At 38.1% G+C, this 27,429-nt stretch overlaps 1 protein-coding gene across 1 annotated transcript; it reads right to left on the bottom strand.

The window, feature by feature from the left end:
• Window positions 1-315: 315 nt before the first annotated feature.
• LOC139725186 (proton-coupled folate transporter-like) lies at window positions 316-10,650 on the bottom strand. The gene is made up of 7 exons (XM_071636277.1): window positions 10,220-10,650; window positions 8,392-8,888; window positions 5,208-5,388; window positions 4,008-4,139; window positions 2,879-2,962; window positions 1,599-1,755; window positions 316-385 (listed from the first exon to the last, which is right to left on the bottom strand). Exons 1-7 carry the CDS (start codon window positions 10,635-10,637, stop codon window positions 316-318), a joined length of 1,539 nt encoding a protein of 512 aa, XP_071492378.1. The 5' UTR covers window positions 10,638-10,650.
• Between the last annotated feature and the right edge of the window lie 16,779 nt (window positions 10,651-27,429).

Below are 27,429 nucleotides of genomic sequence, written 5' to 3'. Positions count from 1 at the left end.
GCTACAGATTCTGATCTTTTGTAGTGAAATATATTATTGCAATATCATTATACTGTATGCACATTTATCGATGTCACTATGTTCATTTTTATTTCACTTGTAACCTTTATATCATCAAATATATCATAGTTACCACATTCTCTTTTTTGATATGGACTGATTTATTGCACTTCGGGGTCTTTCCAACGAAAGTGTTTGCACAACTCAATGAACAATTCTGGTAGTATTTTGCAAACAAAATGAATGAATCAATGAATAAATAAATCAGAATATAAATGAATTGATAAACAGTTTATTTCTCTCCTCCATCGTTTTCTAATTCGTCCGCTCTTCTTCCTCCAGTGGACTGTACGTTGAAGCCGGCTTTCTATCACATTGAAGTATTCTATAAGAGAATGAGGTAAACGTAGAAAAACAGTGTACTCTAAGCTGTGATAGGACTATTGATCCTATCGGTATCGTTATTGCTATCGCTATCGTTATCGCTCTCCCGATCACAATGTGGTAGCGTTGTAAGACACGGAGATCGGCTCAATAACGCCAAGTCATAAACGTACGTTCATCGTCTCCAAGTCTCCTCATTTACCCTGTGAAATATAAGCCATCTTGTCTTCAGTTAGTGTTTTGGGGGGTTTTTTGGGGTTTTTTTGTATCTCTGATGTCGTCACTTTTGTGGAAGTTTCACTTTCCATTGCTTAGTTTTTCTGGCATGTTTCCGGCATCACCTGTCTTTCAACCCCCCCCCCCCTCCCCCCCCCCCCCCCTCCCAACTCTTCATAAAAGCGACTACGGGGTACAAATTTTGTGCGAAAGATGTCTACCGCACTCGGGCGTCTTTATATGACCACACAAAACAGGTGGCCGTTACAGACAGGAGGCAACTAAGAGAGGGTTTAGTGTTTGTATAAAATGATTACTTGTATATCAAATTAAAATTATGTTTAAGCTGGAATCTTGAGTGAGATTTTATTTGATTCCTCGATCCTGCAGATTATCGGAAATGGCCACACATTAACATGTAACACGACCTCGATAAAAGGTTGCAGTGTAATCTGTTACATATCATTTCTAAGCCGGTTGCCATTCGATAGTCCGAATTTTTGTTATTTCAAAGGTTCGTTAATCCGAAAATGAAATAAGTTTCGTTATTCCGAAGATTCTTTAATCCGAAAACGTAGTCAAGATTCCTAATTTCGAAGGTTCATTAGTACGCACCTTCTTTTCATTTTCGGCTTGACGTAGCTCTTCCCATTTTCGGATTAACAAAAAATTCGGATTAACCCAATCAATTTCATTTTTTTTTTTTTTTTTTTGGTTAAAGAACATCCATGCAAGGGTAATTGCGTTAAGGACTAAAACATACCTCATCCCTTTAGGTAAAACGAACATCTAGGTAAAGGTTTATTGTGTTTCGGACTAATAAACCTTATCATTTTCGGGTTAACGAACCTTGGGAACAACGAAGAACACTACCCTTAGCCAGAGCAGATTTATATTGACAGAGTTGTTTTTCTCTTTCTTACTTTCTTTTTTCTCTGACGCATGTGGAAAATGCATGTTGAACGTTCATGTAAAAGAACGTTAAAAAAAAAACTCACCCTGTCAAAATGGCCGGCACCAGCTGAATGGCGCCCAGGAAGAAGAATGTGAATGGCGAGAAGAAACCGATGGTGGCGCGATAGATCGAGTTGGAGACTATGGGAGCCAAGAAGGACGACCCGCTTTCAGCCGCTCCAATAAACGCGAGCATCAAACCTGTACATTATTTGCAACGAAAGGAGAATTAAAAGAAAAAGAGTTTACTATAACGTAACAAAACTGCTTCTTCTCCTTTACCTTCCATGAACGTGATGAAGATTCTCAAAAGACGGATCGTAAATTTCAAGAGGCATTCTAAACGATTTTTTATAATTTCACATCACGTAGCACATAATATCGAGGTCCAATTTATTGTGGCCCTTGAGCAGAGAAACCAATATTCTGAAAAAAAAAAAACAAATTACACGAACAAAGATGATGGCATAGGAGGCTCACATATTTCACAAACGTAGCAATGTAAATTCCATTACAATGTCGCTTGCTTAACAAGTTCACCTGTGTATAATCTATGCATGCCTTCTTCTTTTGTTCTGCTTCCTTGAGCCCCAACTCCTGCATTCTTATGGTGACCCTGCCACGTCATCATCCTTGTTCATTGTTATTTGCTATAAGTTTTGAAAATACTCGTATTCCTCATCCTAATCTGTGCAAATTCTGGAACTATGTACCCAGTCTAGCCACTGTATTGTTGTTTAAATGTAAAAGTTTGTAAATCATCCGGAAGTCTCCTTTCAGAGAGTGTTGAAATTGAGTAAACTTTCTCAAAGGCAATCATCTAGTCATATTTTCAGATTTGGAATTTCATGTCCCAGCCTACAAGGTTGTCAAAGGCAAAACACCAAACGATCGACTATACATGAAAAGATTCTTCATGAAAATACGAACATTGACAGGATAACAGCCTTGAAAAAAATTTGGGACTGAGTATTCTTTGATCAGAAAAGTATACAGTAGACTCCCGTTATAGCGAAGTTCTAGGGACCGGCAGCTTTTTTTTTCGTTATATCGAAATTTCGTTTTAATCGAGCAAATACACGATTAAGAAAAAAACAGAGAGAGGACAATGTTGTGACCTGATTTTTTTTTCCGTTATAGCCGGAATTTTGTTATAATCATGTTCATTACAACGGCAGTGAACAGGATAACATAGTTTCCTCCTCTTCTTCTTCTTCTTCTTCTTCTTCTTCTTCTTCTTCTTCTTCTTCTTCTTCTTTTTACTATGTAGTCTGATTGCGAAATCGCAGCGCTTTTCTTCTTTCAATGATTGCAGTGTTCATACCTCTCTCATGCGGGGCTGCTAGCTTCGACAGTTGTGAGCGTATCACGGGAAAGGAGAGGGGCTTTAGAAACCCAATGCCGGCACCTGTTGATTCGAGAACAAAGTCGGGAAAGTAAAGTGACGGAATCCGCTATCATTTGATAAAAGTGTCTATAGCTTCTTTCAAAGTTGTATCCCTAAAATAGAAGATGATTTATTGCAGCACTTCATTGGGATGTCTCAATACGTCTTTTAGTGTTCGACAAAACCACGCAAACATCACTTATTCAATTAAATTTCAGGATCTATTAGTTAAAGTCATTAATCAATAAATCAATAATTGTAAAAGCTATTTTTTTCTCTCTCTCATGAATTCATGTAAAGATTAAGTCTGAGTGCTAGCATTAACTGGCAGAATAAGTCAATGTTTGTCAATTTTCAAGTTTGTATTGTTTGCTTTGCTCCGCGTTATGCTCTTTCATTTTGTCAAATAGCAGGTTTCGTTCTCAACAAGATCTGAGATTCAGAAGGAAATGTTTAGAATAACTTCCCTGAAGAGTGAAAATAAAAGGCAGAACTATGTACGTCAACTTACAAAAGTAAATCTTTTTGTCAGGCGAACTGTTATCACACAAATCTATTTAAGTCAACTCGCAAGAATTTGTATAATATAGTGAAGGTTTCACGTTTCCGACGAATGCATCACGGCCATGTTTTGGTACTAAAAGGGCCCATGTTTTGGTAAAAGGACTCTCTTATTTGGGAGTTGTGAATTCTCATAGTTCATTGAGCTTTCGTTTCCAAGATATTTGGGCCTATTTCCTACCTATTTGCAGTTTATTTCTTCGTTTGGTGAAAGGGCCTATATAAAGGGGAAAAAACAAATCTACACGGAAAGTGTTTCAAAATGTGGCAGAAGGGAGTAGGGCCTACCTGCAGGTACACCCTTCTGCCAAACTAATCGATTGGCAAAGTACGAGTGATTGTTTTTTTCTTTTAGGTAGAAGGGCGTATCTAAAAAGTATCTATAGTCGTGCGGCAAAGTAAAGTTTTGTTTTTCTTGTTCTAAAACTGCAGAAACAACATCTAGATCAGAAAAGCCAATCATGAAGTTCGAGTGATGCAACCAGCACCTAGTTGGGTATCTTACCGATGTATAGAACAAGTTTGGTCTTGGCCAATCCAGTGACCAGGCACGATAGAAAGATGTGCACGAAACTGACTTGAAGTATCCAATTTTCTGACATACACCGAGGCATGAGAGCGCCACCACCGATCATACCTATGAGGTCGAATGTTTCACACACACACAATAAAACAAAAAAAATGGTCAAGTAAGGTACAACAGAATAAAACCAAAAGCAGTAGGCTGAATACAGGATGCAGACGACAACGTTTGTTTACAAGATACATAAGTGCCAAGAGTCACCGAAATAAGCCACTCCTTGGAGCATCATAAACTATAGAGGGCGTACTACAAGTCATTGACATTCCGTCTCATGGCATCTGAAGCCATTATTGAATTGAAATGGAAATTGACTTTCCTATTCCACGCAACTAAGTTTAAAATTCAAAATTTCTTGAATTATGCACTTGATTGAAAAACAAAATCATTATGTATTTCACTTGACTATACTCAATAATTATGAGCAAAGGCTGATTTTAGAAGAAAGCCCTTCAATATCAACACTACCATTAGTAGAACAGTACTTAGTATACTAGCATGTTTGTAGAATAGAGATCTCCAATTTATTGCCTTAAGGAAGATTAGATGAAGAGCTTAAATGGAGTACCAGATGTATCCATTGTTATCGATATGAGATATTAGATATTAAAGATACTGATACACACAGAAAACAATTAAAATGGAAGTGATAATTTTGCTGATATCTTACAATATATTCTGGTTCTGAAATGAGTGCGGTATTTTATTTTTCTCTATTGATGATGACCTGACTTCTCAAAAAAATAATGAAAATGGTTTTTATCTCTTTTTGGCATTCAAACTCTTCAATTCTATGCTTACTAGCAGGAGCATCTGAGTATAGAGAAAAAAAGGGAAACATCATGCAAATAGAGTCAAACCTGCCTATAGCGGCCACCCACGGGAGACGAAAAAAAGTGGCCATTGTAAACATCAGGTGGCCGCTATAGACAGGGTCGCCAACATGGCTTTTCTCTCGGGAGGAACTGCACCTACCATGTATATGTATTTATATTTGCTGGAAATAAAGGCCATTGAACCTGAAGCCTAAAACCTGCATTGTGTTTAGTGGCCGTATACGGCAGGTGGTCGCTAAGACAGGTTTGACTGAAGTTTGAACGGAGTGTACGTAACTGTCGTTCTTACCAAGTGATGCCGATACCAATGACACAATGCTGATGTAGGAGATTTCCAAAGAGGAAAAACAAAATGGCCGCCCCTGGCAGTACACCACGGAGATCTGGGCGAAGGACTGCACGCTGAATTCAGCAAACATTATGATGACCGAATACAGGAAAATCTGTTTCCGCCGGCCGTTGGTATTTTCCTATATACGAAAAATAGTGACTAACTTCAGGATAGGATTTGCTTTCTTCATCGCGGATTTACTTTAACATTCAACCGACGTTATTTCTACATGATATTCATAGTTTTTGTTGTTAATACTGTTGTTGTTTGCAGACATACAATCATAATTACAAAAGATATTACACATTTATAAAATCGTAAAGAGTTGCTCCAAACCACATTGACGTCCAACTAATTTTAAACTCGAAAAAATAAGACCAACAGAATGGTAATCATAAAAAGAGAAAGGAATTATATGTTTCCTCATGCTTTTAGTGAATAGTTATAATTGGTCGCAATCACGTACGTACTGCTGCTGAGATTACGATGCTATATCAACTCATAATACACATAACGCACACACACCAAGCACAATTTTATCTAAGGGCAATAATTTAGCCATTTACGACCCTTTCCAATGAACACTAGCATTTTAGTCAATGCAGCAAATTCAAAGTTTGGAGAGAATTATACCACTTTTGGTTTATCTATTAAGTTTCATGTCATGATGGCGGGAAAGGGTGAACATTGGTGTTGGCCGATGTTAGATTTGTGAAGCCATACAAATCATTATAATAGGTCATCTAATTTGCAAAATAATGCGGATGCAATTTACACTATTTCATAAAAACATAATGAGATTTCGAAGCCCTATCGTATCATTTGTAAGGCTTTGCCGAAATTGCACTGAAAGCCAGCTTGGACGTTGATTAATAATATTTCAGTATTCATTGCTCCTGATTTAAAAAAAAAAGAAAGAAGAAGAATTATAATATGTTTCTCTTTCCAAGGAGTAGTGCAACTGGCAGGAATGGCAAATATTCACCAATCAAAATCAGAGTTATTCCAAACTATGCAATGTGCATATAGGAGATACTCGTTTGTTAGATTCTTTAAAAATCCCGAATCAGGTAAATTATCATATTCCTCCTCGAGACATTAATGTTTAAAGAGGTGGCACAGTTTCGGTTGAGATGGGGCTTCAGGTTTCAAACGTTTGTTTTTTTTAATGATGATTTTTATACATAATGAGATATCTCTTATGAAATATGAAAGAACATATAATTCTAAGAGGAATTCTAAGAGGAAGTTTATCTAATGAAAATTGGTTTTGAAATGGCTGAGGTATCCAAAACAAAGCTATCCTTATAAAAGGTGGGACCCATCTTTTATTACCCACGCCGATGAAAATCGGCAGGGGGTTATGTAAAGGGTTCCGTATGTTTGTGTGTTTGTTTGTTTGTTGTTTTTGTTTGTTTGTTTGTTTGTTTGTTTGTTTGTTTGTTTGTATGTTTGTTTGTTTGTTTGTTTGTTTGTGTACAAGATAACAAGAGAACGGGTAAACGGATTTGCACGAAATGTTCAGGGAATGTTTGGATAATGACAGGAAAGAATCGATTAGATTTTGGTGATAATCGGTTGACCCTTGCAAATTCTGTGTGACCTTGAAGTTTTGACCCCATGGTATAGTGACCATTCCGAAAATTTCCCGTTTCTCACTTTGCGATTTTCCGCTACCATACGAACACATGAACTCCCCAACGATCCGACTTCGCTGCTCAAATGTTCGTAAGAATTCCGAAATTTACGTTTAGGCCTATTTGAGGGACTATGTCCTTCTAGATTTATGAAAGTTCGTTCTCCGTCATCACAAACTGGCCCGTATTTTGATGATTTTTCAAATTAACATTGATTGTTTTTTTCGTTGGAGGAGCATTTTGCTCGGTCGCAGTCACACTGCACGATATGCGTGCTCAATGTCAATGCGTGTGCAAGGCCGCTGAAAATGCATCGCGCTCTACACTGTTGGTGCAAAATTGCACCGGGGACGTTGCGGCGCTCGTTGGTGGCCGAATACTGGTGCAGTAGACATTTGCATTCAACCCTTGCATTGAATAATTCCCGTAGACACTAATCATAGGGGTAATTGCCTAGGGGGTACGTAAATTTTGTTTTTCTTTTTTGCTTTTGTGGATACCATCAAAGATCGTACACTCATACGACCTTTGATATTTGATGATTTTTCAAATTAACATTGATTGTTTTTTTCGTTGGAGGAGCATTTTGCTCGGTCGCAGTCACACTGCACGATATGCGTGCTCAATGTCAATGCGTGTGCAAGGCCGCTGAAAATGCATCGCGCTCTACACTGTTGGTGCAAAATTGCACCGGGGACGTTGCGGCGCTCGTTGGTGGCCGAATACTGGTGCAGTAGACATTTGCATTCAACCTAGGGGTAATTGCCTAGGGGGTACGTAAATTTTGTTTTTCTTTTTTGCTTTTGTGGATACCATCAAAGATCGTACACTCATACGACCTTTGATATCATCACACTCTCGGCTTGCTATAATCAAAATATCCCGCAAGAAAACGGCGTATTTCTCGATTTTTAGCGCTTTTTCCGCGACCCGTCGCGTAGACAATACTCTTAAAACTGGACTTAATTCGCGCGCGCTTGGAAAAGTTCCGATTCTGCACTTTTGACGGTGGAATTTGGGATTTTCGATGGATTTTTGGAGGAGACTTAAGGACTTTCCTGTACGTGAATGAGTGTTAATACCGTATGTGTAATGATGTGATTTGCGTGTGATGTGACTGTAGAACCAAAGATCGTACACTTCAGTGTACGATCTTTGGTAGAACTCACTGGCTGGTGATAAAGCACACTGGCAATTAAGTGGCCGAATTCTGGTAGATGACCGAATGCACATTATGTTTACCCCGACTTTGTACTTAGGCGTGGGTCTGCCGCCTTTGACGGCCCCTCTCTAGTTAGGATTGCTTTGTTTTACTTTGTTTTTGGATATCTCAGCCAATTCAAAACCGATTTTCATCGAATGAAGTATCTCGCAAAAAGTTAAAAGCTGAATCCTCACCTCAGCCAATACTATACCATCCCTTTAAGTATCTAGAGAAATCTCTTTCAGAATCAAGGGGACATGAAAAAAATGACTGAACAGAGGACCTTATTTTTGGCACTCGCCTTTAAGAGGTGGTAAATTTCTGTCGGTATTTTCGAGAGTTTATCGGACGTTTTCCTGTCGACTGTTTCTATGAGCAACCAGGGAACGGCGACATAGGCCATTGACACGAGCGAGCAGGCCAAGGCTATCCACAGAGGCAGAAGGAACTTCGTCGTGGATTGGGTGTGGTCGAGCTGCAGGGCAAATCCAAGGGCCAATTGCCCCACACTCAGGCCAAGAAAAAGCGTTGTTTCGACGATGATGATTCTAAACGTGCGCCAGTTTGGTGACGTCACATCGGTGACGTACGCAGCAGAAGTGGCCAGAGCCAGAAGCATTCCGCCGAAGATGCTGTTGATGAGTTCGACTGGAACGAAGGCTACGAGTGGCAGATGAAATTTGACGATGACAATGCTTCCGGCGCACGTGAGAGCTTCACCCAATGCGCACAGGAAGAGGGAGGGCTTTCGTCCAATCCGATCGCTGAAGGATCCCAGGAACATGGCTGTAAACAGACCTGGATTCGAGAAGCCGGTCAAGGCAAACAAGAAAAGGGGTTATCCCACTAGACCGACACCCACGAGTCATACGACCAGCGAGTCATACGACCCACGAGTTCGACATTGGAAAAAAAAAAGGTCCATGAGTCATACAGCCAATGCGTCATACAGCCCATGAGTTCGACATTACAATACGATGCTTAGTGTGTCGGTCTCGTGAGCCTTGTTTGCTTAGTGTCAAATGCATAGGCTGTGTGACTCGTGGGCTGTATAACTCGTGGGCTGTGTAACTCGTGGGCTGGTTGGCTAGAAAGACTCTGACACCTATCCATGTCCATGAGCTTCGTATATAAATAAGATGTGATATGAGGCAGTAAATCGTACACCATCACCACTTCGTGCCTGTGACCCTGTCGGAGAACGATATCATCCGAAAAATAGGACACGTTTATCGATCGACACACAGAAAACAGAAATTAACTTTAATCGGTTTCATGATGTTGTGTAAGCTTGTGGTTTTTGGATGAAGCGATTATGAAGCGGACATGACGTATGACTGTTCAGAGCACTCTGGATGTGGTGATAAATAAAGAGAGAGAAAATGATGACCAATCATTGCAATGATGGGTCTTGATTATACAGGGTTTTTTTTCTCTTCTTCTTCTTCTCCTCATTCTTTTTCTTCTTCTTCTTTTTCTTCTTTTTCTTCTTTATCTTCTTTTTCTTCTTCTTCTTCTTCTTCTTTTTTAAGGAACAGAACTTTACAAATATTACACACGAGAATTTTATCCGTTCCTTCCGAGCAGAGTTATTGCGATTCCCTTCAGGGTCAATACGGGGTAGGCCTGAACCAACGGGTTGTTTCAGAAATGAAAGTTTTTAAATCAGTCCTAAGTTCAATGAAATTAATTATAGGGACAACTTTGGGATCAATCAGTCCTAGAGAGTTGGAAATTGTTTCACTAAGCCATTTGGGAACAATATCTTGCGCCCACCTTGCCACGTTCTAAACTACATCTTTAATTTCTATGTATCCTTCCCAACTAGATCAGAGGCCTGTTTCACTGAGCTCTAAAATCTATCCCCAGTTCAGTTCAACTGATCTTAGGGACAGGTTTGGGATCAATCAGTCCTCAAAAGTTGCAAACTGTTTCACAAAGTCATTTAGTAACAATATATTGCCCCCACCTTGCCACGTTCTAGAATACATCATGAATGTATTATATTTCCTTCCCAACTAGATCTGATCCGAATCTGTCCCAACTCTGTATGAGTTCATTCTTAGACTAGATTTAGTTCTCATGTCACGGAAACAGGGTTCTGGTTCCAGCAAACAGTAACTATGTACCTGGAAGTGCGCCAGCAGCGCCTAACCACAGCATCCACCGAGCTGTTTCTTTCTGAATCTCATCGTCGGTGGTGGAGTTGGTTTGACATTCGGACACGGAAGAATTCGCAGTCTGGTTCTGATTAAACTCGTCTACCGCTATGCGTGCCCGGATGTACTCCGGCAACAGCGTGATTACGACGCTTATGGCCAGGGAGATTAGGAGCAGTGGGACCTCGACTGTCACGTAACGAGAACGCGCCCTCTGTAGTTGATGCCCGTGGCTGTCTTTACCCGGAAGTACTTCCTCCTCCGCAGTGGTGTCGTAATTGATGCTGGCTTCAGGAGGTATGAGTTCTTTGAAACTGCCATCACGAGAGTTATTATTAGAGGATGGGAGAGCCGAGCCGTCCTCAGCAGGAGTCCAGTCGTCCACCATTTTTTTTCTGAAAACAAAAACAACAACATGAAGGAGGACGAACACGCAGGGGAATGATACATAGATTAATTTTTCATAAGCAGTCTCAATAATTATGCATTACATTTGCATATAGGGGTCCTACAGCCAAACCTGTCTATAGCGGCAACCCTTTAAAGACACGTGGCCGCTAAAGACAGGGACGTTAACATGGCCTTTCTAGGGGGTGTTTTCAGTGGCCTTGTACGGCAGGAGTCCGCTGTAGACAGGAGGCCGCTAAGGCTCAGTGGCAGGTTTGACTGGACAGTGGGCCCTTTAATATCGGTTGTATACTGTTGTTGAGAGTGATCCATTTCTTACAAGCTCGGCTTATCAGTACGGTATATCACTCTTTTTGAGCGCTGTATTTACTTTTTTATCATCGCGTGCATTGTTCTCTCATTATAGATTCGTACATTTATATTTGGTAATTCTCTATGACTTGTACTTCTGAAAGTATTGTAGAACAATATGAATTGACAAATGTATACTTTGTATAATGTATTACTTTTCGTTTGATGGACATAAAGTGAATAATTGAATAAACAAACACAGCATATGGTATCTTATTCTTTCTTTTGAACGTGATGAAACATTGAAAATCTAAAACACTAAACTTCTGATTCAAAACGAATGCCGACAAAAGTCTAGCAACATAATCACTCTATACCAATTACATGAGGAAATATCTAATTTTTTTTTTATTGCAGTATGGATAATAAATCCCAGGGCACACATTCCATTATATGATGTCTAATGTATACTTGAAACTATTTTGTAATCTTAAAGACGTTCGAAAGTTGGAATCGTCCGTGTAAGAAATCTTATTACAGCTTTCTAAATGTGTGCATTGACGAACACTTGCGATAGTTTTGATTGTTTAATCACTGTTAATGAGGTTTACCTTCTCCGACAATATGATTCTTTGCTGAATACTTGTAAACACTCAGTTTCAATATGAACACAAGACGATGTTTGTAATTTCTCAAAAGATTGATTCACCTGGCAAAGAAAAGTACAATGCAAGGTCAAGCTGGCTCACGTATCAGTGTATGCGATTGACAAGCTAACTGGTTGTGCGTGTAATGAAGACCCTACTTACCACTAACAGAATAATAACATGTTCTCATCGGATGATCAGTATTATCTAAATTGTGATCTTTTTATGACAATTGAACAAGGGTCACTTTAAATACCCCTCCAATCAAATCGAAAGAGGTAAGCAAAGAATAAAAGAGAACAAACACAAATGCTTAGAAATGCCTTATGATAAAGTCGTGTGACAGTAAGTCCATTTCTACACGTGATAACTCTGTTATGTGTGTATTTTGTAGTTGATCTTGACCAAAGGTTCTATCCGACGGTGTTGGTAATGCCTGTGCTTTGTGCTTTGGGTGTAAAAATAGTTCTCAATATTAAAAAAAAAAGTAGTCACTGCAGAACCTTGCATTAACCCCCATGCATTGTAATGTACAAAATGTTTTTAGTCATGTTAGTCAGTATGCCTATCCGTCTGGTTGCGATATACAATGTACCTGTCTCAAAGACCATTGCATTGTATGTCGCATAACATTTAACCTTCAGGATAGCAGTCCGTTACCATGTAAGAGCATTCTTTCATTGCAAGGTTTTCCTCACAACGTATCAGCCGTATCAGGTGAAAGATATACGGCTGAGACAAGGAAAAAAATTAGCGAGCCAATTATACTTAAGCATATTTTTTTCAGCGAAAAATAAGAAGAATATATATATATGTATATATATATATACCTCAAAATATATATAATCACACATTCGTATTGGTGTTGCAAGGTGTTATCGCACAGCTTTCTCTCTCTCTTTCTCTCCCTCTCTCCCCCTGTCTCTCTATTTCTCTCTCCCTCTCTCGCTATCGTATGGAGATAAGACAGGAAATTTTCATTGCCCGAAAAAGCACAGTCTTACACCTTGATTTCATTGCTGAAACATATCGGCACCTAGATCTGCCATTCTATTTTGAATATGTCCGGATGTAGCCCTTAAAGGGATGGTACAGTTTCGGTTAAGATGGGGCTTCAGATTTCAAACTTCTTTGGACGATAGTTTTTTGAGATAAGTGAGAAACCGCCTATGGAATATGAAGAGCATATAATTCTAAGAGGAATTAAAAGTTTATTTGATGAATATTGGTTTTGAACTGGCTGAGATATCCAAAACAGAGAAATCCTAATAAAAAGTGGGACCTATACCTTTTAATATGATCGCGTTGTTTTACTTGTTTTGGATATCTCGGTCATTTCAAACCCAATTTTTGTGAAGTAAACTATAAGTTCCTCTCAGAAATGTGTGCTCTTTAATATTTCATCACATGGTTTCCAAGTATCTCACGAAAAGTTAAAGGCAGAATCCTCACCTCAACCAATACTATATACCATCCCGTTAAGACCACCACACAGACGTACAAAGGTCACTACCTTTCCTGACCTTATATAGGTCAAACGTTGGGTTCTGTCGCTATGATTAGTCATTGCTATATTGGGCCTACACTAAGGACACGATGAGAATACATAAGGCATATATACGTTTGTGTATAATATATGTATGTATATGTTTGCGTTGATATATTTATATGTATGCGTGTGAATGTGTGTGTGTGCGTGTGTCTGTGTATATGTCTATGATAGCTATGTACATTACTACGTGTATGTCCATTCCTCAACACTGCTTTATAAATGCAGCAATATTGAGCCTGTTTATTTCATCTATAGTGTCGCTAGTTTTGCGCTATATATACGTGGTATACTAAGTATAATTATAGCTATAGCTGCTCTTTTCCATAGGGTCACGTAACAATCCAGATGAATTTGATCTGCACACTGTCATCTAGACCAGTCCTCTTAGTCTCTTACGTCACGTCTTCTGCTTTCAGAGAAGAAAGAGGAAGCTCATAAGGAAACGAGTTTACAGAGAACTACTCCACTGCGAATCTATTTTGATTGATGAAATTTTAGTTATCACATACGCCGAGAAAACGATACCCAGAACAATGCAAAGCGAGTTTAAACTAAACAAGCCCTCATGTGACCCTGTACATGGCCGGCGCAGCCGTGGGGGCCGTGGGGCTCGGACCCCCACACTTTTTGTGCAACATACAAAGGAATACATAAGGTGTTATCACTTTGGGCCCACACTTTTTTTTAACTCGGAAGTAGGTAAGTGGCACTAAACTAGAAATAGATAGGGATCTTGAAGTATACCGGCGGAAATTCGGAAGTGGACGGGTAGAAATAAGCTGAGGACCTTTTTTTTTTTTCTTTTTTTTTTCTTTTTTTGCCTTGTTAGCTCATGAAACCCGGAAGTGGGCCCCCACACTTCTGAAAACACTGCGCCGCCCCTGCTGTAGTTAACAATGCAAGGCTTCAGAGTTGTCGGTCCTGTATACAATTTATGTTTGGGTTCTATTTCTTTCTCTTTCTGCAAGAGGAGTTAAATGTCACACGTCTAGACGAGTTTCAGACTTACGAAGAGAACTGGCTTTTTAAACACGATTGTGAAAAGCGTTTCTGTAGACGTCTTCATAGACTATTTAAAGGACAAGTTCACCTTCATAGAAATGTGGGTTGAGTGAATGCAGCAATATTAGTAGAACACATCAGTGAGAGTTTGAGCAAAATCGGACAATCTGTTAAAAAGTTTTGAAGTTTTGAAGTTTTTGCTCAGTCACGGCTGGATGAAAAGACTACTATAGCTTGTGATGTCACATGAGTACAACGATATAAAGAAAGAATAAAGAAAATTCAACATATTTCCATTTTTCTCGCATAACAAAAGAACACTCGACTTCTCTCTTTCAGAAGGCAGGGGGAATAATATTATCCTTAACATACGTCAGTAGCAAGTCGAAGAAATGTGCACTTTATTCAAAAAGTAAAGTTTTGTGAAATTCTCTTTTTATTTTCCTTATATAGTTGTACGCATGTGACATCATACGCTGTAGTAGTCTTCTCTTCCAGCAGTGACTGCGCAGACACTTAAAATATTCGTAACTTTTGAACGGATTGTCCAATTTTCCTCAAACTTTCACTGATGTGTTCTACTATATTGCTGCATTCTCTCAATCCTTATGCATATGAAGGTGGACTTGTCCTTTAACACTCAGAATTGAGTATAACTAGGAGGCCACATATTCCATGATTAACCAACATTAATCGCAAAAGGCATTTAATGATAAACCAGCGGCGTCACACACTCCATGGCCAGCCAAATACACATGACAGCTCTCTAATTAGCATTTTATTCTACAGTACTCAAATATTTTCCATTCCGCCATTCCCTGGCGGAAATGAACTCCAGGTCAAGCGACGCTCTTTTTCTTCATTCAAGTTTAAAAGGAACCCGTACAACAGACTTCACACACGTCTCCAAAATCGAGCAAATCAAGCATACAAGGGGAAAAAAAACTCAAATTAATCTAACCTCAGTTTAGCCTGATGCCATATTAAAATGTGTGTGGTAGGAAAAAAAGTGACATATCAAATTTGCTTTCAGACTGATACGTAAGCTACTGGATATACAGAATGAAACCAGATGTGTTTTTCTTAACATGGCTATGAGCGACCTATATTCTTCAAGTCTGAAACCCATCCTAAATGATTATTATTTTAAACACCTTTCCAAGTACATTTTGCACCTTGATCAAAAGTGAAAGTGGGCTCGATGTATAGGCACTTATCGAGCACCAATAACATCAATTGATTCATCACTTTCAAAAGAAAGGTTTCTGAGGCTATGCATGCAATGCAACTCCTTTCTTATACAATAGCTCACGTAGCAGCAGTGAGATTTTTAAAAGCCTTTAAGCTGTATCCCTTTCGTAACGCACCACGCTGAATAACGATGTAATGTTAACGTACATCTGTAACCAATTCATGATGGACCTGGCTTGTGCTATCGACATGGGAAATGTCGAAGTTTAAAGGGATAGTACAGTATTGGTGGAGATGAGAATTGGGCTTTTAACTTTTTGCGAGATACCAAGAAAACACTTACGATGTAGTACAGAGCATACCATTTTAGGAGGAATTCAAAGTTTATTTGATCAAAATCAGGTTTGGAATGACTGAAACATCCAAAAACAAAGTAAAACTAAGCGATTGTATCAAAATGTGGGTCCCACACCTTATAAGAATCGCTCTTTTTTTAACTATCTCAGCTATTTCAAAACCAATTTTCATCAAATAAACGTTGAATTCCTCTTAGAATTATATGCTCTTTCATATTTCATAAGAGGTTTCTCATTATCTCACCCCCCCCCCCAAACAAAAAAAAATGTTAGAAACCTGAAATTAGGTCTCAACCAAAACTGTAAGATCCCTTTAACACTCCCAGGGTCGTGACCGCAAAATGTCAGTGACAATGTACTCACTCATGTTGCTATAATAAAAAAAAAAAATGCGGTAACAGAGTAAAGTTTGGTTAATATAAAGCAATTGGTTCTGTAAATATACGCCTCTCCGTTCTCAGCAATGTAATGACGAATATTATTCTTCCAGCTGTTTATACAGTTTAAACAAGCTTGTTTGCTTTTACGACATAGCCCCTATCTATCGTTTCTGGTTTACCTTTGTACGTGGATAGTACACCTCTTAATCAGTAACCCATCATAATATTAAGTTTTCCAATGTGTTTACATGATCCTCATCTCAGAATATGACAATAAGTTCATTGAAATTAAACAAGTATGACACACAGCACAGTGCCATGCTATTTGAACTGTCAAACTAAACCGCGATCGAAAGTAGGTTGAGTATAACACTGTAAAAACATTGGTGTTAGATTTAACACCACGGGTGTTAAATCTAACACCGATCGAACTTCAATAAAGGACCACACCCACAGGTGTTAAAAATGCACTGTGATGGTGTTGAAAAGTGTTCACCTGACACTTCGTGGTGTTAATTTGACACTGTACCTGGTGTTATTTTGACACTGTACTGGCGTTAATTAAAAAATGACACCACATGGTGTTGATTTGATATTTGCTGGTGTTAATACCAATGGTTTAACACCCGTCCAGCTTCAATAAGGGACCACACCAGCTGGTGTTACTTTGGTGTAAATTTATTTTCACATTTTTTCAAAAATCTAGTATTTTAATGTAAAATTCTTGATCGTCTTCTTTAAATTAAAAATCAACAAGAAGTGCAGTTACTAAGAAACTCTTCAAAAAACAGTTTAAAATTTGGAAATGACACCCGTAGGTGTTAATTTAACACCATAAATGAGCACCGAAAATTTAACACCAGCTCGGTGTTCACTATTTATCACCGGACTTTTTGCAGTGTAGATACACCGTAAATGATTTATAAGAACGGAAACATCTCCAGCAAAGCATTCTACCAATTCAAAACATAATATTTTAAGAATGTGACCTTTCATTGGGCTACACCTGAGAAAAACACGAAGATGCGATGTGTATTAACTATAGTACCGTCCACACTTACCTGCCGTCTCGTCTACAGCAGCGGTCTCTGCATACGAGATACGAACTTGTCCTGACACTGTTTGCGTTAGATGTATAGCTGTCACTGCTCATTGGAGAAGGATCATGAGCTGACGATTACCCGTGGGGACAAAAATAGAAACATGACAATGTTCAGCTGAATGCTGTCAATACTTACGTAATCAAGAACTGTCTCCTGTCCTCCTGGGTACCAGACCAAGGGTAAACTACTGTCCAGCAGTCAACTAGAAAGTCTTCTCGGCCTAGAAGAGACTTAAGTCTCTCAGTCTCATAGCGTCATGTTTACACGCAGTGTCATTGGTGTACAGGTATCTTGTTCGCAACAGGGTTAAAGAGAAGAAACACTTCAAGATATTTCAATAGGAATGGTTTTACTATACGGTCTGACAAGAACAGTCCCGGTTTTACATCTGTGCAAACCCGACCGCAACTCACACCGTCCAACTAAAGCTGCGTATCCGTCGACTCGGCATGTGATTGCAAAATGCTTCAGTATTGACCGGCCAAGGCCCCTTACTATCTAGGTCTTCTGAGTACAATAACCATTCTTGGCTGGTAAATATTTGCGTTCCGGTCGCTCTGCGGAATTTCCCCTTGCCTTTCTGTACTGTAGCACTAAAGAATGGCACTTAAACGCCTCTGAATGTAGTAAGACTTTTCCCAGTGAAAACTCTCATGTTCAGTCTCGAAGCCTTTCAAATCACCCCGCTGAGTGAGACGAAGTTTCCTGGATGCGACACAAGAGCAGCTGATCATACCGGGTTATCACCAGCTTGTGAATACCAATATACAAACTCAGTGCACAGCCTGACCGAAGATCTGGGGGCGCGTGCGAGCGCCCGTACGTCCGCCACTCTGTCGTGTCGCCGCCGTCTGTTTACGTCAAGGAGCAAAGGTCTTGAATTTGCCCTGTCATCTTTCTTTCCCTCTTTATTGTTCTATTTGCTCTCACAGCGTCAGGTGACCGAGGGAATTAAACCTGCGTGGGTCCAACTCCCATCCACACGCCCCTTTTTCAGTAGATTTTTACCCTATGACATACAAAAAAAAAATAATTAAATTCGTTAACGATTTCATATTATCTTGCACGTGATCATAAATATCATAATTATATGAATGGGGCCTTGAATCTGAGCAAAGTCGACCTTAACCTTTGTTTATACAGAATGAGTACAGAAGAAACGAACAGTGTATGATAACGAATTTTCTTTGTCATTGTTATCACTTTAGTTGTAGGCCCTATTTCATTTTTTTTTTTTTTTTTTTTTGTAGTCATCGTGTTATCATTATCTCGGTAGTATTACCAGGTTCATTTACAGTACACTGCGTTGTATCATAAGTCTACGCCACAAACTGAATATGCAGGTTTTATTTCAATATCAATGAATTGGAAGCAAATCGAGCATGCTGAATTAGATGAATAAGAACATAATCACTCCACTATTGTGTTATCCAAATCAGCTTTGTTCTGTCACGAGATAGATTATACCTACTAGTACTTCGCAAGCCTTTATAAAATGGTACATCAATGACGGTTCAATTCAATCATAGTTTATTTCCAATCATCGAAAATCAAAAAACATTGTACAAAGTATACATGTGATGAAATAATATTGTTCAAACGTTTGCAAAAGGTTCATGTAATATATATACGAGACAAATTATAGAACAACATATAACATGTACAATATTTAGGAAAAACACTGTATAAATACTTCGTGGGCGAGCGGAAAATAAATTCGATTATGGAAAATAGTGATCCACTAAAAAGCAAAGCTTGTCGGACGTGGATCGCTAGATAAGTAATGAGTAAATGATATACTATTCTATAACAATATACATGTAATTATTTTGAGATACACCGGTTGGGAAAAAATATATAGAATACCAATGCTAGTGCCCGGACACTGCTCACTGAACCACGTGTACCGGGAAAATATGACAAGGACAACACGTTCGTACACACATTCGATTACCCACACGTATATACACTGTAAGACGCGAGACAGTACCGAGAGGAGAGGAGACGGTAACAATACAAGTCTACGAAGAACAAAAGACAGGAAAGAAAGAGGAGAGAAGAAAGAAGAGAAGTCTGCACACAGAACACGCCAAGTGCTGCGACATCAGGACAGGTGAAAGCTCAAACATGAACGAAAACAATTTAAATTATCTAAGATTATAAGTAGAAAGTAAATGTTTTCTGAGTTTGTATTTAAATGTAACAAATTTGGGGGAATCTTTTAAACTATTATCTAAATTATTCCAAAGTCTGGGTCCGGTATAAAGAAATGTATTTTGGGCATGTGCGGTTCTCATTAATGGAAGATGAAATTCGTCGGATCGTCGCGTGGGATAGTTATGAACATGACTGTTTCGATGAAATGAATCGTGGAATATTTTAGGTAAAGAGTTACTGTTGTAATTAAACATGAACTGGCCAAGTTGAAACACATACAAATCATTTACTTTTAATATTTTATGGTCAGAAAACAAAGCATCTGTATGTTCTCGGGTATGTAAATTAAAAACAATTCTAAGCAATTCTAAGTAATTCTAAGCAAAGTTGCAAATAATGAAAAAACTGTCTGTCAAAATTCACGAAGACACGTAATATACTGCAGAGATATTGATTATTGTGATTACACATTTCGACAGAGTTTACAACAACCGGAGCGGAGGGGAAGAAAGATGTTGTACAAATATTGTTTATGCCACCGTTTGAATCTCTTGTAAACAGAACGTAAAAGGAAGCAACCAACGGAACGAGAAATAGAAAGACGACAATACTGTGCAAGAAGCTAAGACTACACAATATGCAGAGTACATTAGAGAGCGAAATGATTGACGAGGGGAACACACTACTTTGTATTTTCGAAAGCTTTCACGTTTCAAACACATAAACATACGTTATTACAGGTAATGGAATTATGGCGCTAAAATATTGTTTCCAGCAATAAAAATGAAACATGTTAATGACATCACATGAACGTCACCCAAAACTTGTGCAGATCAAAGCTTGCATTTAGTGTAATGACGATATTTAATGTAATGACGATAAATTCAAATAAAAATGCATTCAGTTCACACTACTCTGTGCTTCGTTTTCACGTTTATACCCAACTGAATATAAATTCAGATACCGCGCGAATGATAGTATTAAAAAAAAAAAATCCCTTTTCGGGGGGGGGGGGGGAGATAAATAAGACGTTTTGCAGCAAGGTGATAGCTTTCATATGCAGCGCGTTCCCCTGCATACATTCACATAAAAATCTCGTCATAACACACTCTGCCGAGGTTAAAAGGTGGACACATTATACATTGTTTGCTGCAAGCATTGACTTGTTTGTTAACCTCTTTGGCTGAACGAAAAATATTTTGGTCTGTGCCGATGGAGAACAGATACATGAAGAATGGGTGGGATGCCAGACAACATCGGCTTAGTGTTAGTGGAACGCACGATCACAATACAAGCAATGTAACACGGAACTTGCGACTCTCTTAACACCTACCATGAAAAAAAAAATAGAAAGAGGTGTAAAACATGCAGGCTTTGAATTAGGGGAGAATACTCAGTATTGGACACACACAAAAAAAAAAATGGCGAAGGAGATTATTCAACATCTTGGTTATAATAAGGGCATGAACGTACACAACAACCACTGCATGAACGTATAAAAGACACATACACTGTCACATACCCACAACTCCTTTTCACACAAAGACTTCACATTTTGCACAATGCACACCTGCTGGCACCCCTTTTCTTTTCCTTTTTTCTTTTTTTTTCTTTATTTTTCCCCTCACTCTTTATCTCCAATCAGTAAGTGGTGACTTGAGTAGCTATATCTTCTTAGTATGTCGTATTTTCGAGACAATCATTTCTGAGACCATTACCCCCGTCAAGCAATTGCTTATGATGATGGTCTCCTGCATTTGTTATATCTATACTATATAGAGTTGCTTAATTTGTCTTTTGAACGGCAGGTACATGGGACTCTATTATGCTTCCATATATGCATAAAATAACGCCTGCTAGTTTTCATTTTGCATTTTAATGGAATATTTTCCAATAATTGAATCCATTATTTATCTGTTTCAACTGTTAGATTCAAATGATATTGTACTCTAGTTCGTTCAATTGACATTGTATTACATATTATGTATGAAAAAGAAATTCAGAAATTAAATCAATAAATCAAATGTAGCAAAGAATGAGTTACTCAGCAGCATCCAACCAAGCAGCCTACAGGAAAAGGTTGGCGTGATCACATTAAAGGGATGGTACAGTATTGGTGGAGATGAGAATTGGGCGTTTAACTTTTTGCGAGATACCAAGAAAACACTTATGAAATAGTACAGAGCATAGCATTTTAAGAGTAATTCAAAGTTTATTTGATGAAAATCGGATTTGGAACGACTGAAACATCCAAAAACAAAGTAAAACAAAGTAATCGTAATAAAATATGGGTCCTACACTAAATCGCTCTGTTTTGGATATCTCAGCCATTTCAAAACCAATTTTCATCAAATAAAAGTTGAATTCCTCATAGAATTACATGCTCTTTCATATTTCATAAGAGGTTTCTCATTATCTAACAAAAAAAAGGTTAGAAGCCTGAAATATTATTAGGTCTCAACCAAGACTATACGATCCCTTTAAGTCATGATAATGGTTAGAACATGTTTAAAGACTGATTTCGTCACCACTGGCGAAGGAGACGTCGTATTACGGGCACTAAACAATAGTGACAGCAGTACACTAAAGATGTTCTCCCGATGATATCAAACTTTCAAAGACAGTCACTTCTTTCAAGGAAATGCTAAAAATATACTCTTACTTTCATTCTTTCGCCCTTCGTTTCTTCTCTATAGACATTACTGTCTCATTTGCGTTCTTCCAATGTGCTCTTTGTCAATCTCTTTGCTTTACTGTAGGCCTACTTTCATACTTACAGCACATAGACAGAGGTTTCTTTCAGAATGTGAAATGGGCTCTGATTATCATCATTTATTATAGAGGGCGCACTGTATATTGGCGTCTCATTGAGTTTTATAACTCGGTGGCTTTACAAGTTTCACACCTTCTTGGTTCTGTAGGCTTTTCCCATGTCGCCGCGGCGCCGCTGTTTAGGCTTCCGCTACATGTTAGCGCTTTGACTGAACTGTATCGTGCGCAAATCCTACTGTTCCTCAAAAAGTGACGTTTTATCTTCGAAGGAAATGAATTCGCCAGAAAGAAAAAAAAAACATATTTTCATTGCATTTTTTATGAAAGATTCTGGGTCTTCTCTTAATACGTATAAAGTGAAAAATATTTGAAAAATGAAGTAAGATAAAGAACTCTGTTGGTGGATTTTTGGCCTGAGAGCCATGCTTTGAGCTTTGGCAGGGTTGTTATTTTTGCATTTGTTTTTGTTTTCGTTAATGTGATTTCCAAGTAAGTAATAAACAACATCTTTAAATAACCAGATCTGTACATAAAAAGTATTGGTCCCCGCTTTCGGGAAGCGATGTGTTTCCTTGTTTTGTCGGTTGTGTGTGTGTTTGTGTTCGCCTTTGATCTGTTGTTGTTGTTGTTGTTGTTGTTGTTGTTGTTGTTGTTGTTGTTATTATTATTATTATTATTATTATTATTATTATTATTATTATTATCATTATTATCATTATGAAGGATGGGTCTTATAAAACAATTACCGCAGCTGCGTCTATTCCGTAACCGTGTTGTACTCTGGGGACTATACCTTCTGCACCGACCCCATTCACGAAAATGGGCTGTTTTTGTTTTGTTCTGTTCTGTGTTTTATCTCCTTTAGTAACTGTGCCCACTGACATGTGACATACCAGGAACACAAGAGGGCGGCATTGAATGCTGGTGAAGACCTTTTGTCACAGGATTCTTGTTTGCTTTTCTTTTAGTTCAGTGATACAGTTGTGTTTATTTTTGTTCTTGTCTGTTTCGATTTTGAGCTGTTTCTTTTTTTTTTTTCTTTTTTTTTTAGGGGAGGCAGGGTATTACATTCTTTTTCTTGTTTTAGTAAGGGCGCCATTTTTTGTAATTCATTCCTTGTCCAGATCGAGATACAAACAAACAAAATTGAATTTGCTTTTTTATTATTTTCATGATTCGGGTCTACCCTCTGTACAGGAGGAGTATTATTAAGGTTTGCTGCTTTTGTCCTGCAACAAGATTTGTCTTGTCCTGTTGTAGGTAGTTTATAGCAGGGCTGTTCAGTCCTGTCTACTGTCATTGATTGAATCTTGTACCCAACTCGTGTTTTGATGTTTTGGACGGAAAATGAAACGAAACATAAACAATCTCCAGCATATTGAAAAGGAAAACGCTACTGCGAAGGCTACCATACAAAAGTAACAAGAAAGAAAAAAAAGAGGGGGAATTTCTACCTCAATTATTCAAAATACAGACGACAAATTACCAGAGTGTATACTGCTGGGACTGCTCCTGGGACTTAATCACGACTCAATCTGTCAAAATGGATGGGGAAGTCCCGAGGTACATTTTAATACTGAACTGAATTGAACTGAATAGTGTTTACCTGTCTTTGTTTAAGTTTATCCTTAAAGCGCATAAAGAAGCACCGTATTTGTTGTTATTATTATTATCATTATTATTATTATTATTATTATTATTATTGTTATTGTCATTACCATTATTATTCTTATTATCATTATTGCCATTGTCATTATTATTATCATTATTATTATCATTATGATTATTATTAGTTGTTGTAGTAGTAGAAGAATCATTATCATCATCGTCGTCGTCGCCGTCATCGTCATTAGTGATGAGTGAGTACGTCGCCGATCTCTTTATCGCAAAGACGGAAATGGACCTACAGAAGGAAACTGACTGATAATTAAAGCCGAATAAATAATAATGATAACAAACTACTGACGATTACGCAGTGATCTGAATGCATTGATTCCACGTTTATCTACACATTTCACGTATACAATATTACACAACTAACGCGTGCATGTTTCTACGCGATGTCTTTTGTCAATCAGATTAGTAACATAGAAACATACAAGCTTTGCTCAAACTAAGGAAAGGTGCATTCCCATAGTGCTTTAGCAGTAATTGTCAGATGATGTCACTAATAGAATCTTGGTGTGGAGGGTTTTTTGTTGGCTTATCCAAGCAGTCCGAAGAAAATCGCAGGAAAAGATATTATAAAACATATAGCACATATTTTGATATTCATTTATAAGTGATGATGAGGGCATTATAAATCAATACAGGTCAACACGGATTTTGTATTACATACGTCCTTTAAAAACAGTGTTTACCGTTTGGAGCAGTGATTTAGAAAGAAAAAAATCTTCGAGTTATCACATTTGTTGCATGTAGGTCAGTTGTATCACAAAGCATCCTACCATATATTTTGCAATAAAGCCTAAAATCGTATCAGGGCACTTACCCCCAGAGGGAAATTACCCCCTCCCCCCACGGCTAAATACTGGTTATGATAAGGTTAGAGTAAAGATTAAGGTTATTGTATTGTATAATTGTACTTTTTGTGCTATTGTGAGAAATATGAAAATAAATTGAAATTGAAATTGAATTTGAAATTAGGGTTAGGGTTGGGTTTTAAGGTTAGATTTTTGTTTGGGTTAGGATTAGGTTTAGAATTAGAGTAAGGGTCAGGGGAAGGGCCCGGGGTAATTGCCCAGTGGGTAATTGCCCTAGACCCCCTAAAATATAGGGAGATATCATTATAATTTTTCTCCACTTTAATGAAACTATTGATCACGTTTTGTGTATTTCACAATATTTAAAATCAATTACACTGATCAACATATTCACATTGGTTGTTTCTATCCCTATCTCACATTTTAGAGCTAAATTGAAACATTAGAGGTAGGTTTTTATTTCATCTGCGAATAGTAAATATAGTAATATAGTAATGTCTTTAATCCTCGTTGCCTAGCCCTTACGCAGAAGAGTTATAACGCCTTTAGTAATTGTCATCAGTGCGTCATATAGTGGCTATGTAAATAAAGTTTTAACAAAATCCAACAAAGAGGGTAAGTGTGAAATGTAATCCGATTTTTGACAGAAAGTAAGAAAGACATGTTGATGTCACTTGTTTTCCCGTTATGGTTCCTACATAAAATTACAGAATAAAAGATTTTTCTCTCCCTCTCCCGCCCCCCCCCCCCCCCCTCTCTCTCTCTCTCTCTCTCTCCCTCTCTCTCTCTCTCTATTTAGAGCAACTCCAGCTTGATACGTCAACGATCATATTCAAGTTCGAGAACAACAAGAGGCGAGGGGAATACCTCTTTAATGTGTGTATCGATACAAAATATGGATAGAAATACAATTTTGTTTATGATTGAAATGGCTAGTACGTGATTGCGTCGTTTATTTATTTTTCTATATAAAACATATAAAATCTCGTGAACTCCAAACCTACAATTCTCAAACTTAGTCTTATACGACTGTGCTTCATCGAAAATCAACTAATAATGTACAGCCTGCGTATGTTCTCTTTCAACAATGCGCTAAGTAGGCTAATGTCGACATCAAATCATTTAGGTTGCAAACGACTGACATAAAGTCTACGAGTTAGTCAAAGTCTGAACACGGTGAGCGTACCATATTTTCAATTGCTAATCATCCAACCAAATGAAAAGGTAACCCATTGTAATGTGTGTGGGTTTTTTCCTACCTAATATGAATTCAAGTATAAGCTGTCTGCGAATGATAGACACCAATACTTACAGGGGAAAAAATAGGGAGAGAAGGAGAGAGAGAGAGAAAGAGAAAAAGCCAAGGTCCCAAACGCCGCGCCTGACTGAAGATATGAATTTCAATGAAAAGCTATAGTTTGGTAGGAATGCGTTCTGTTCACATTGTGTCGCCTGTTCTTCTTTGTTGTAGACAGGTGTGTGTTTTGAGGGAGCTAGCTGATTTTGTACGTGACAGTACGTGTTGTGATCTGGAGACTGATTGTGTATAATGTGTGTGTCCTTATATGTGATACTTTTCCAACAAACCAAGCAGTGATTCCATGGACCTGTAGGTCAAATAAGAAGAACCAAGGTAAGCTTAGAGACGGAGTATTGTGGTAATTAACCTTTATCAAAGCGGAAAATCTCTTGTTAGTTGTCTGGTAATCCATACAACTTAACGTTTGACATGCATGCACGAATCAGCGAAAGCCACTTCTACACAATTTCCATATATTGTAGAAGTGATACAAAATAGGCATACTGCTGCACTAAACCAAGATTAGAATGCGAAAGACTGCCTCCGTAAAGCACACTTCTGATTACACGTTCCAAAATCATGATGTATGTATCTATCCTGAAAGTACAGTTTGGTTAATAAACCCTTCGCCATGCCAGTGTTACCAATTTTGTGCACTGTGCTCTCTAGAACAGGAGACGGTTAGGCGATCGTCCAACTCCGTTGAACTAATGTTAGCAGGGTGTGTCCATAATGTTGAGCACATGTCGTATGTCATCCGGTCCTATTACGGCATAGATCTAGGCCTAAGTCTGAATTGGGATTTAGGCTACGTCTTTCGTTGCCACTTGCAACTACACATCTTCACTAGATATACATGGAATTTCATCGCTATTTTAGTGCGAAAAGTGAAATATATTCCAATTTTGGTAAATTTGAGGTTCAATTTTGCTTCACTTTCTCCAGAGGATTGATATAGTTTTTGACTTTGTTGTTTGTTTTTTTAATGATCAACTACACAAGTTGCTTTGTGTAAAAAACAAAGAAATGACCCTCCAGATTTTGAGAATGACATAAAAATAAAAACGGATATCGCGATATGAAGGCAAAGATAAGGTATCCTCAAGCATATACCTTGAACAAGGAAATAGGGGACAGGGTTTATCAATACTAGCATTATTATTGAAAGAAAAACGTGTCAGTGCCGGTGCAGCAAATACATTGATCCACAATACACAAGCGTGCTAATACAGCTAAAGTCTACCTCGCACAAGTCGTAAAAATTTGCTAAGACAAATAAACACTGTGCAGATGGTTATGCATGTGTAAATTTGATTTTATTTTGTAAGTCGAAATTCACGTAAGTCGAAGGAATTTCTCCAGTCCCTATAGATTCGACTTAAAGGGATGGTAGAGTTTCGGTTGAGATGGGGTTTCAGGTTTCCAGCGTTTTTTGATGATGATTTTTTTTTTTGGTTATTATTATTATGAGAATCCTCTTATGAAATATGAAAGATAAGAGGAATTCAAAGCTTATTTGATGAAAATAGGTTTTCAAA

This window comes from Diadema antillarum, unplaced genomic scaffold, assembly GCF_040938485.1.
Source record: "Diadema antillarum isolate AM-2024a unplaced genomic scaffold, OU_Dant_1.0 seq00000024_RagTag, whole genome shotgun sequence".
Classification (NCBI taxonomy): Eukaryota; Metazoa; Echinodermata; class Echinoidea; order Diadematoida; family Diadematidae; genus Diadema; species Diadema antillarum.
This window is presented reverse-complemented; position numbering and strand designations above follow the sequence as displayed.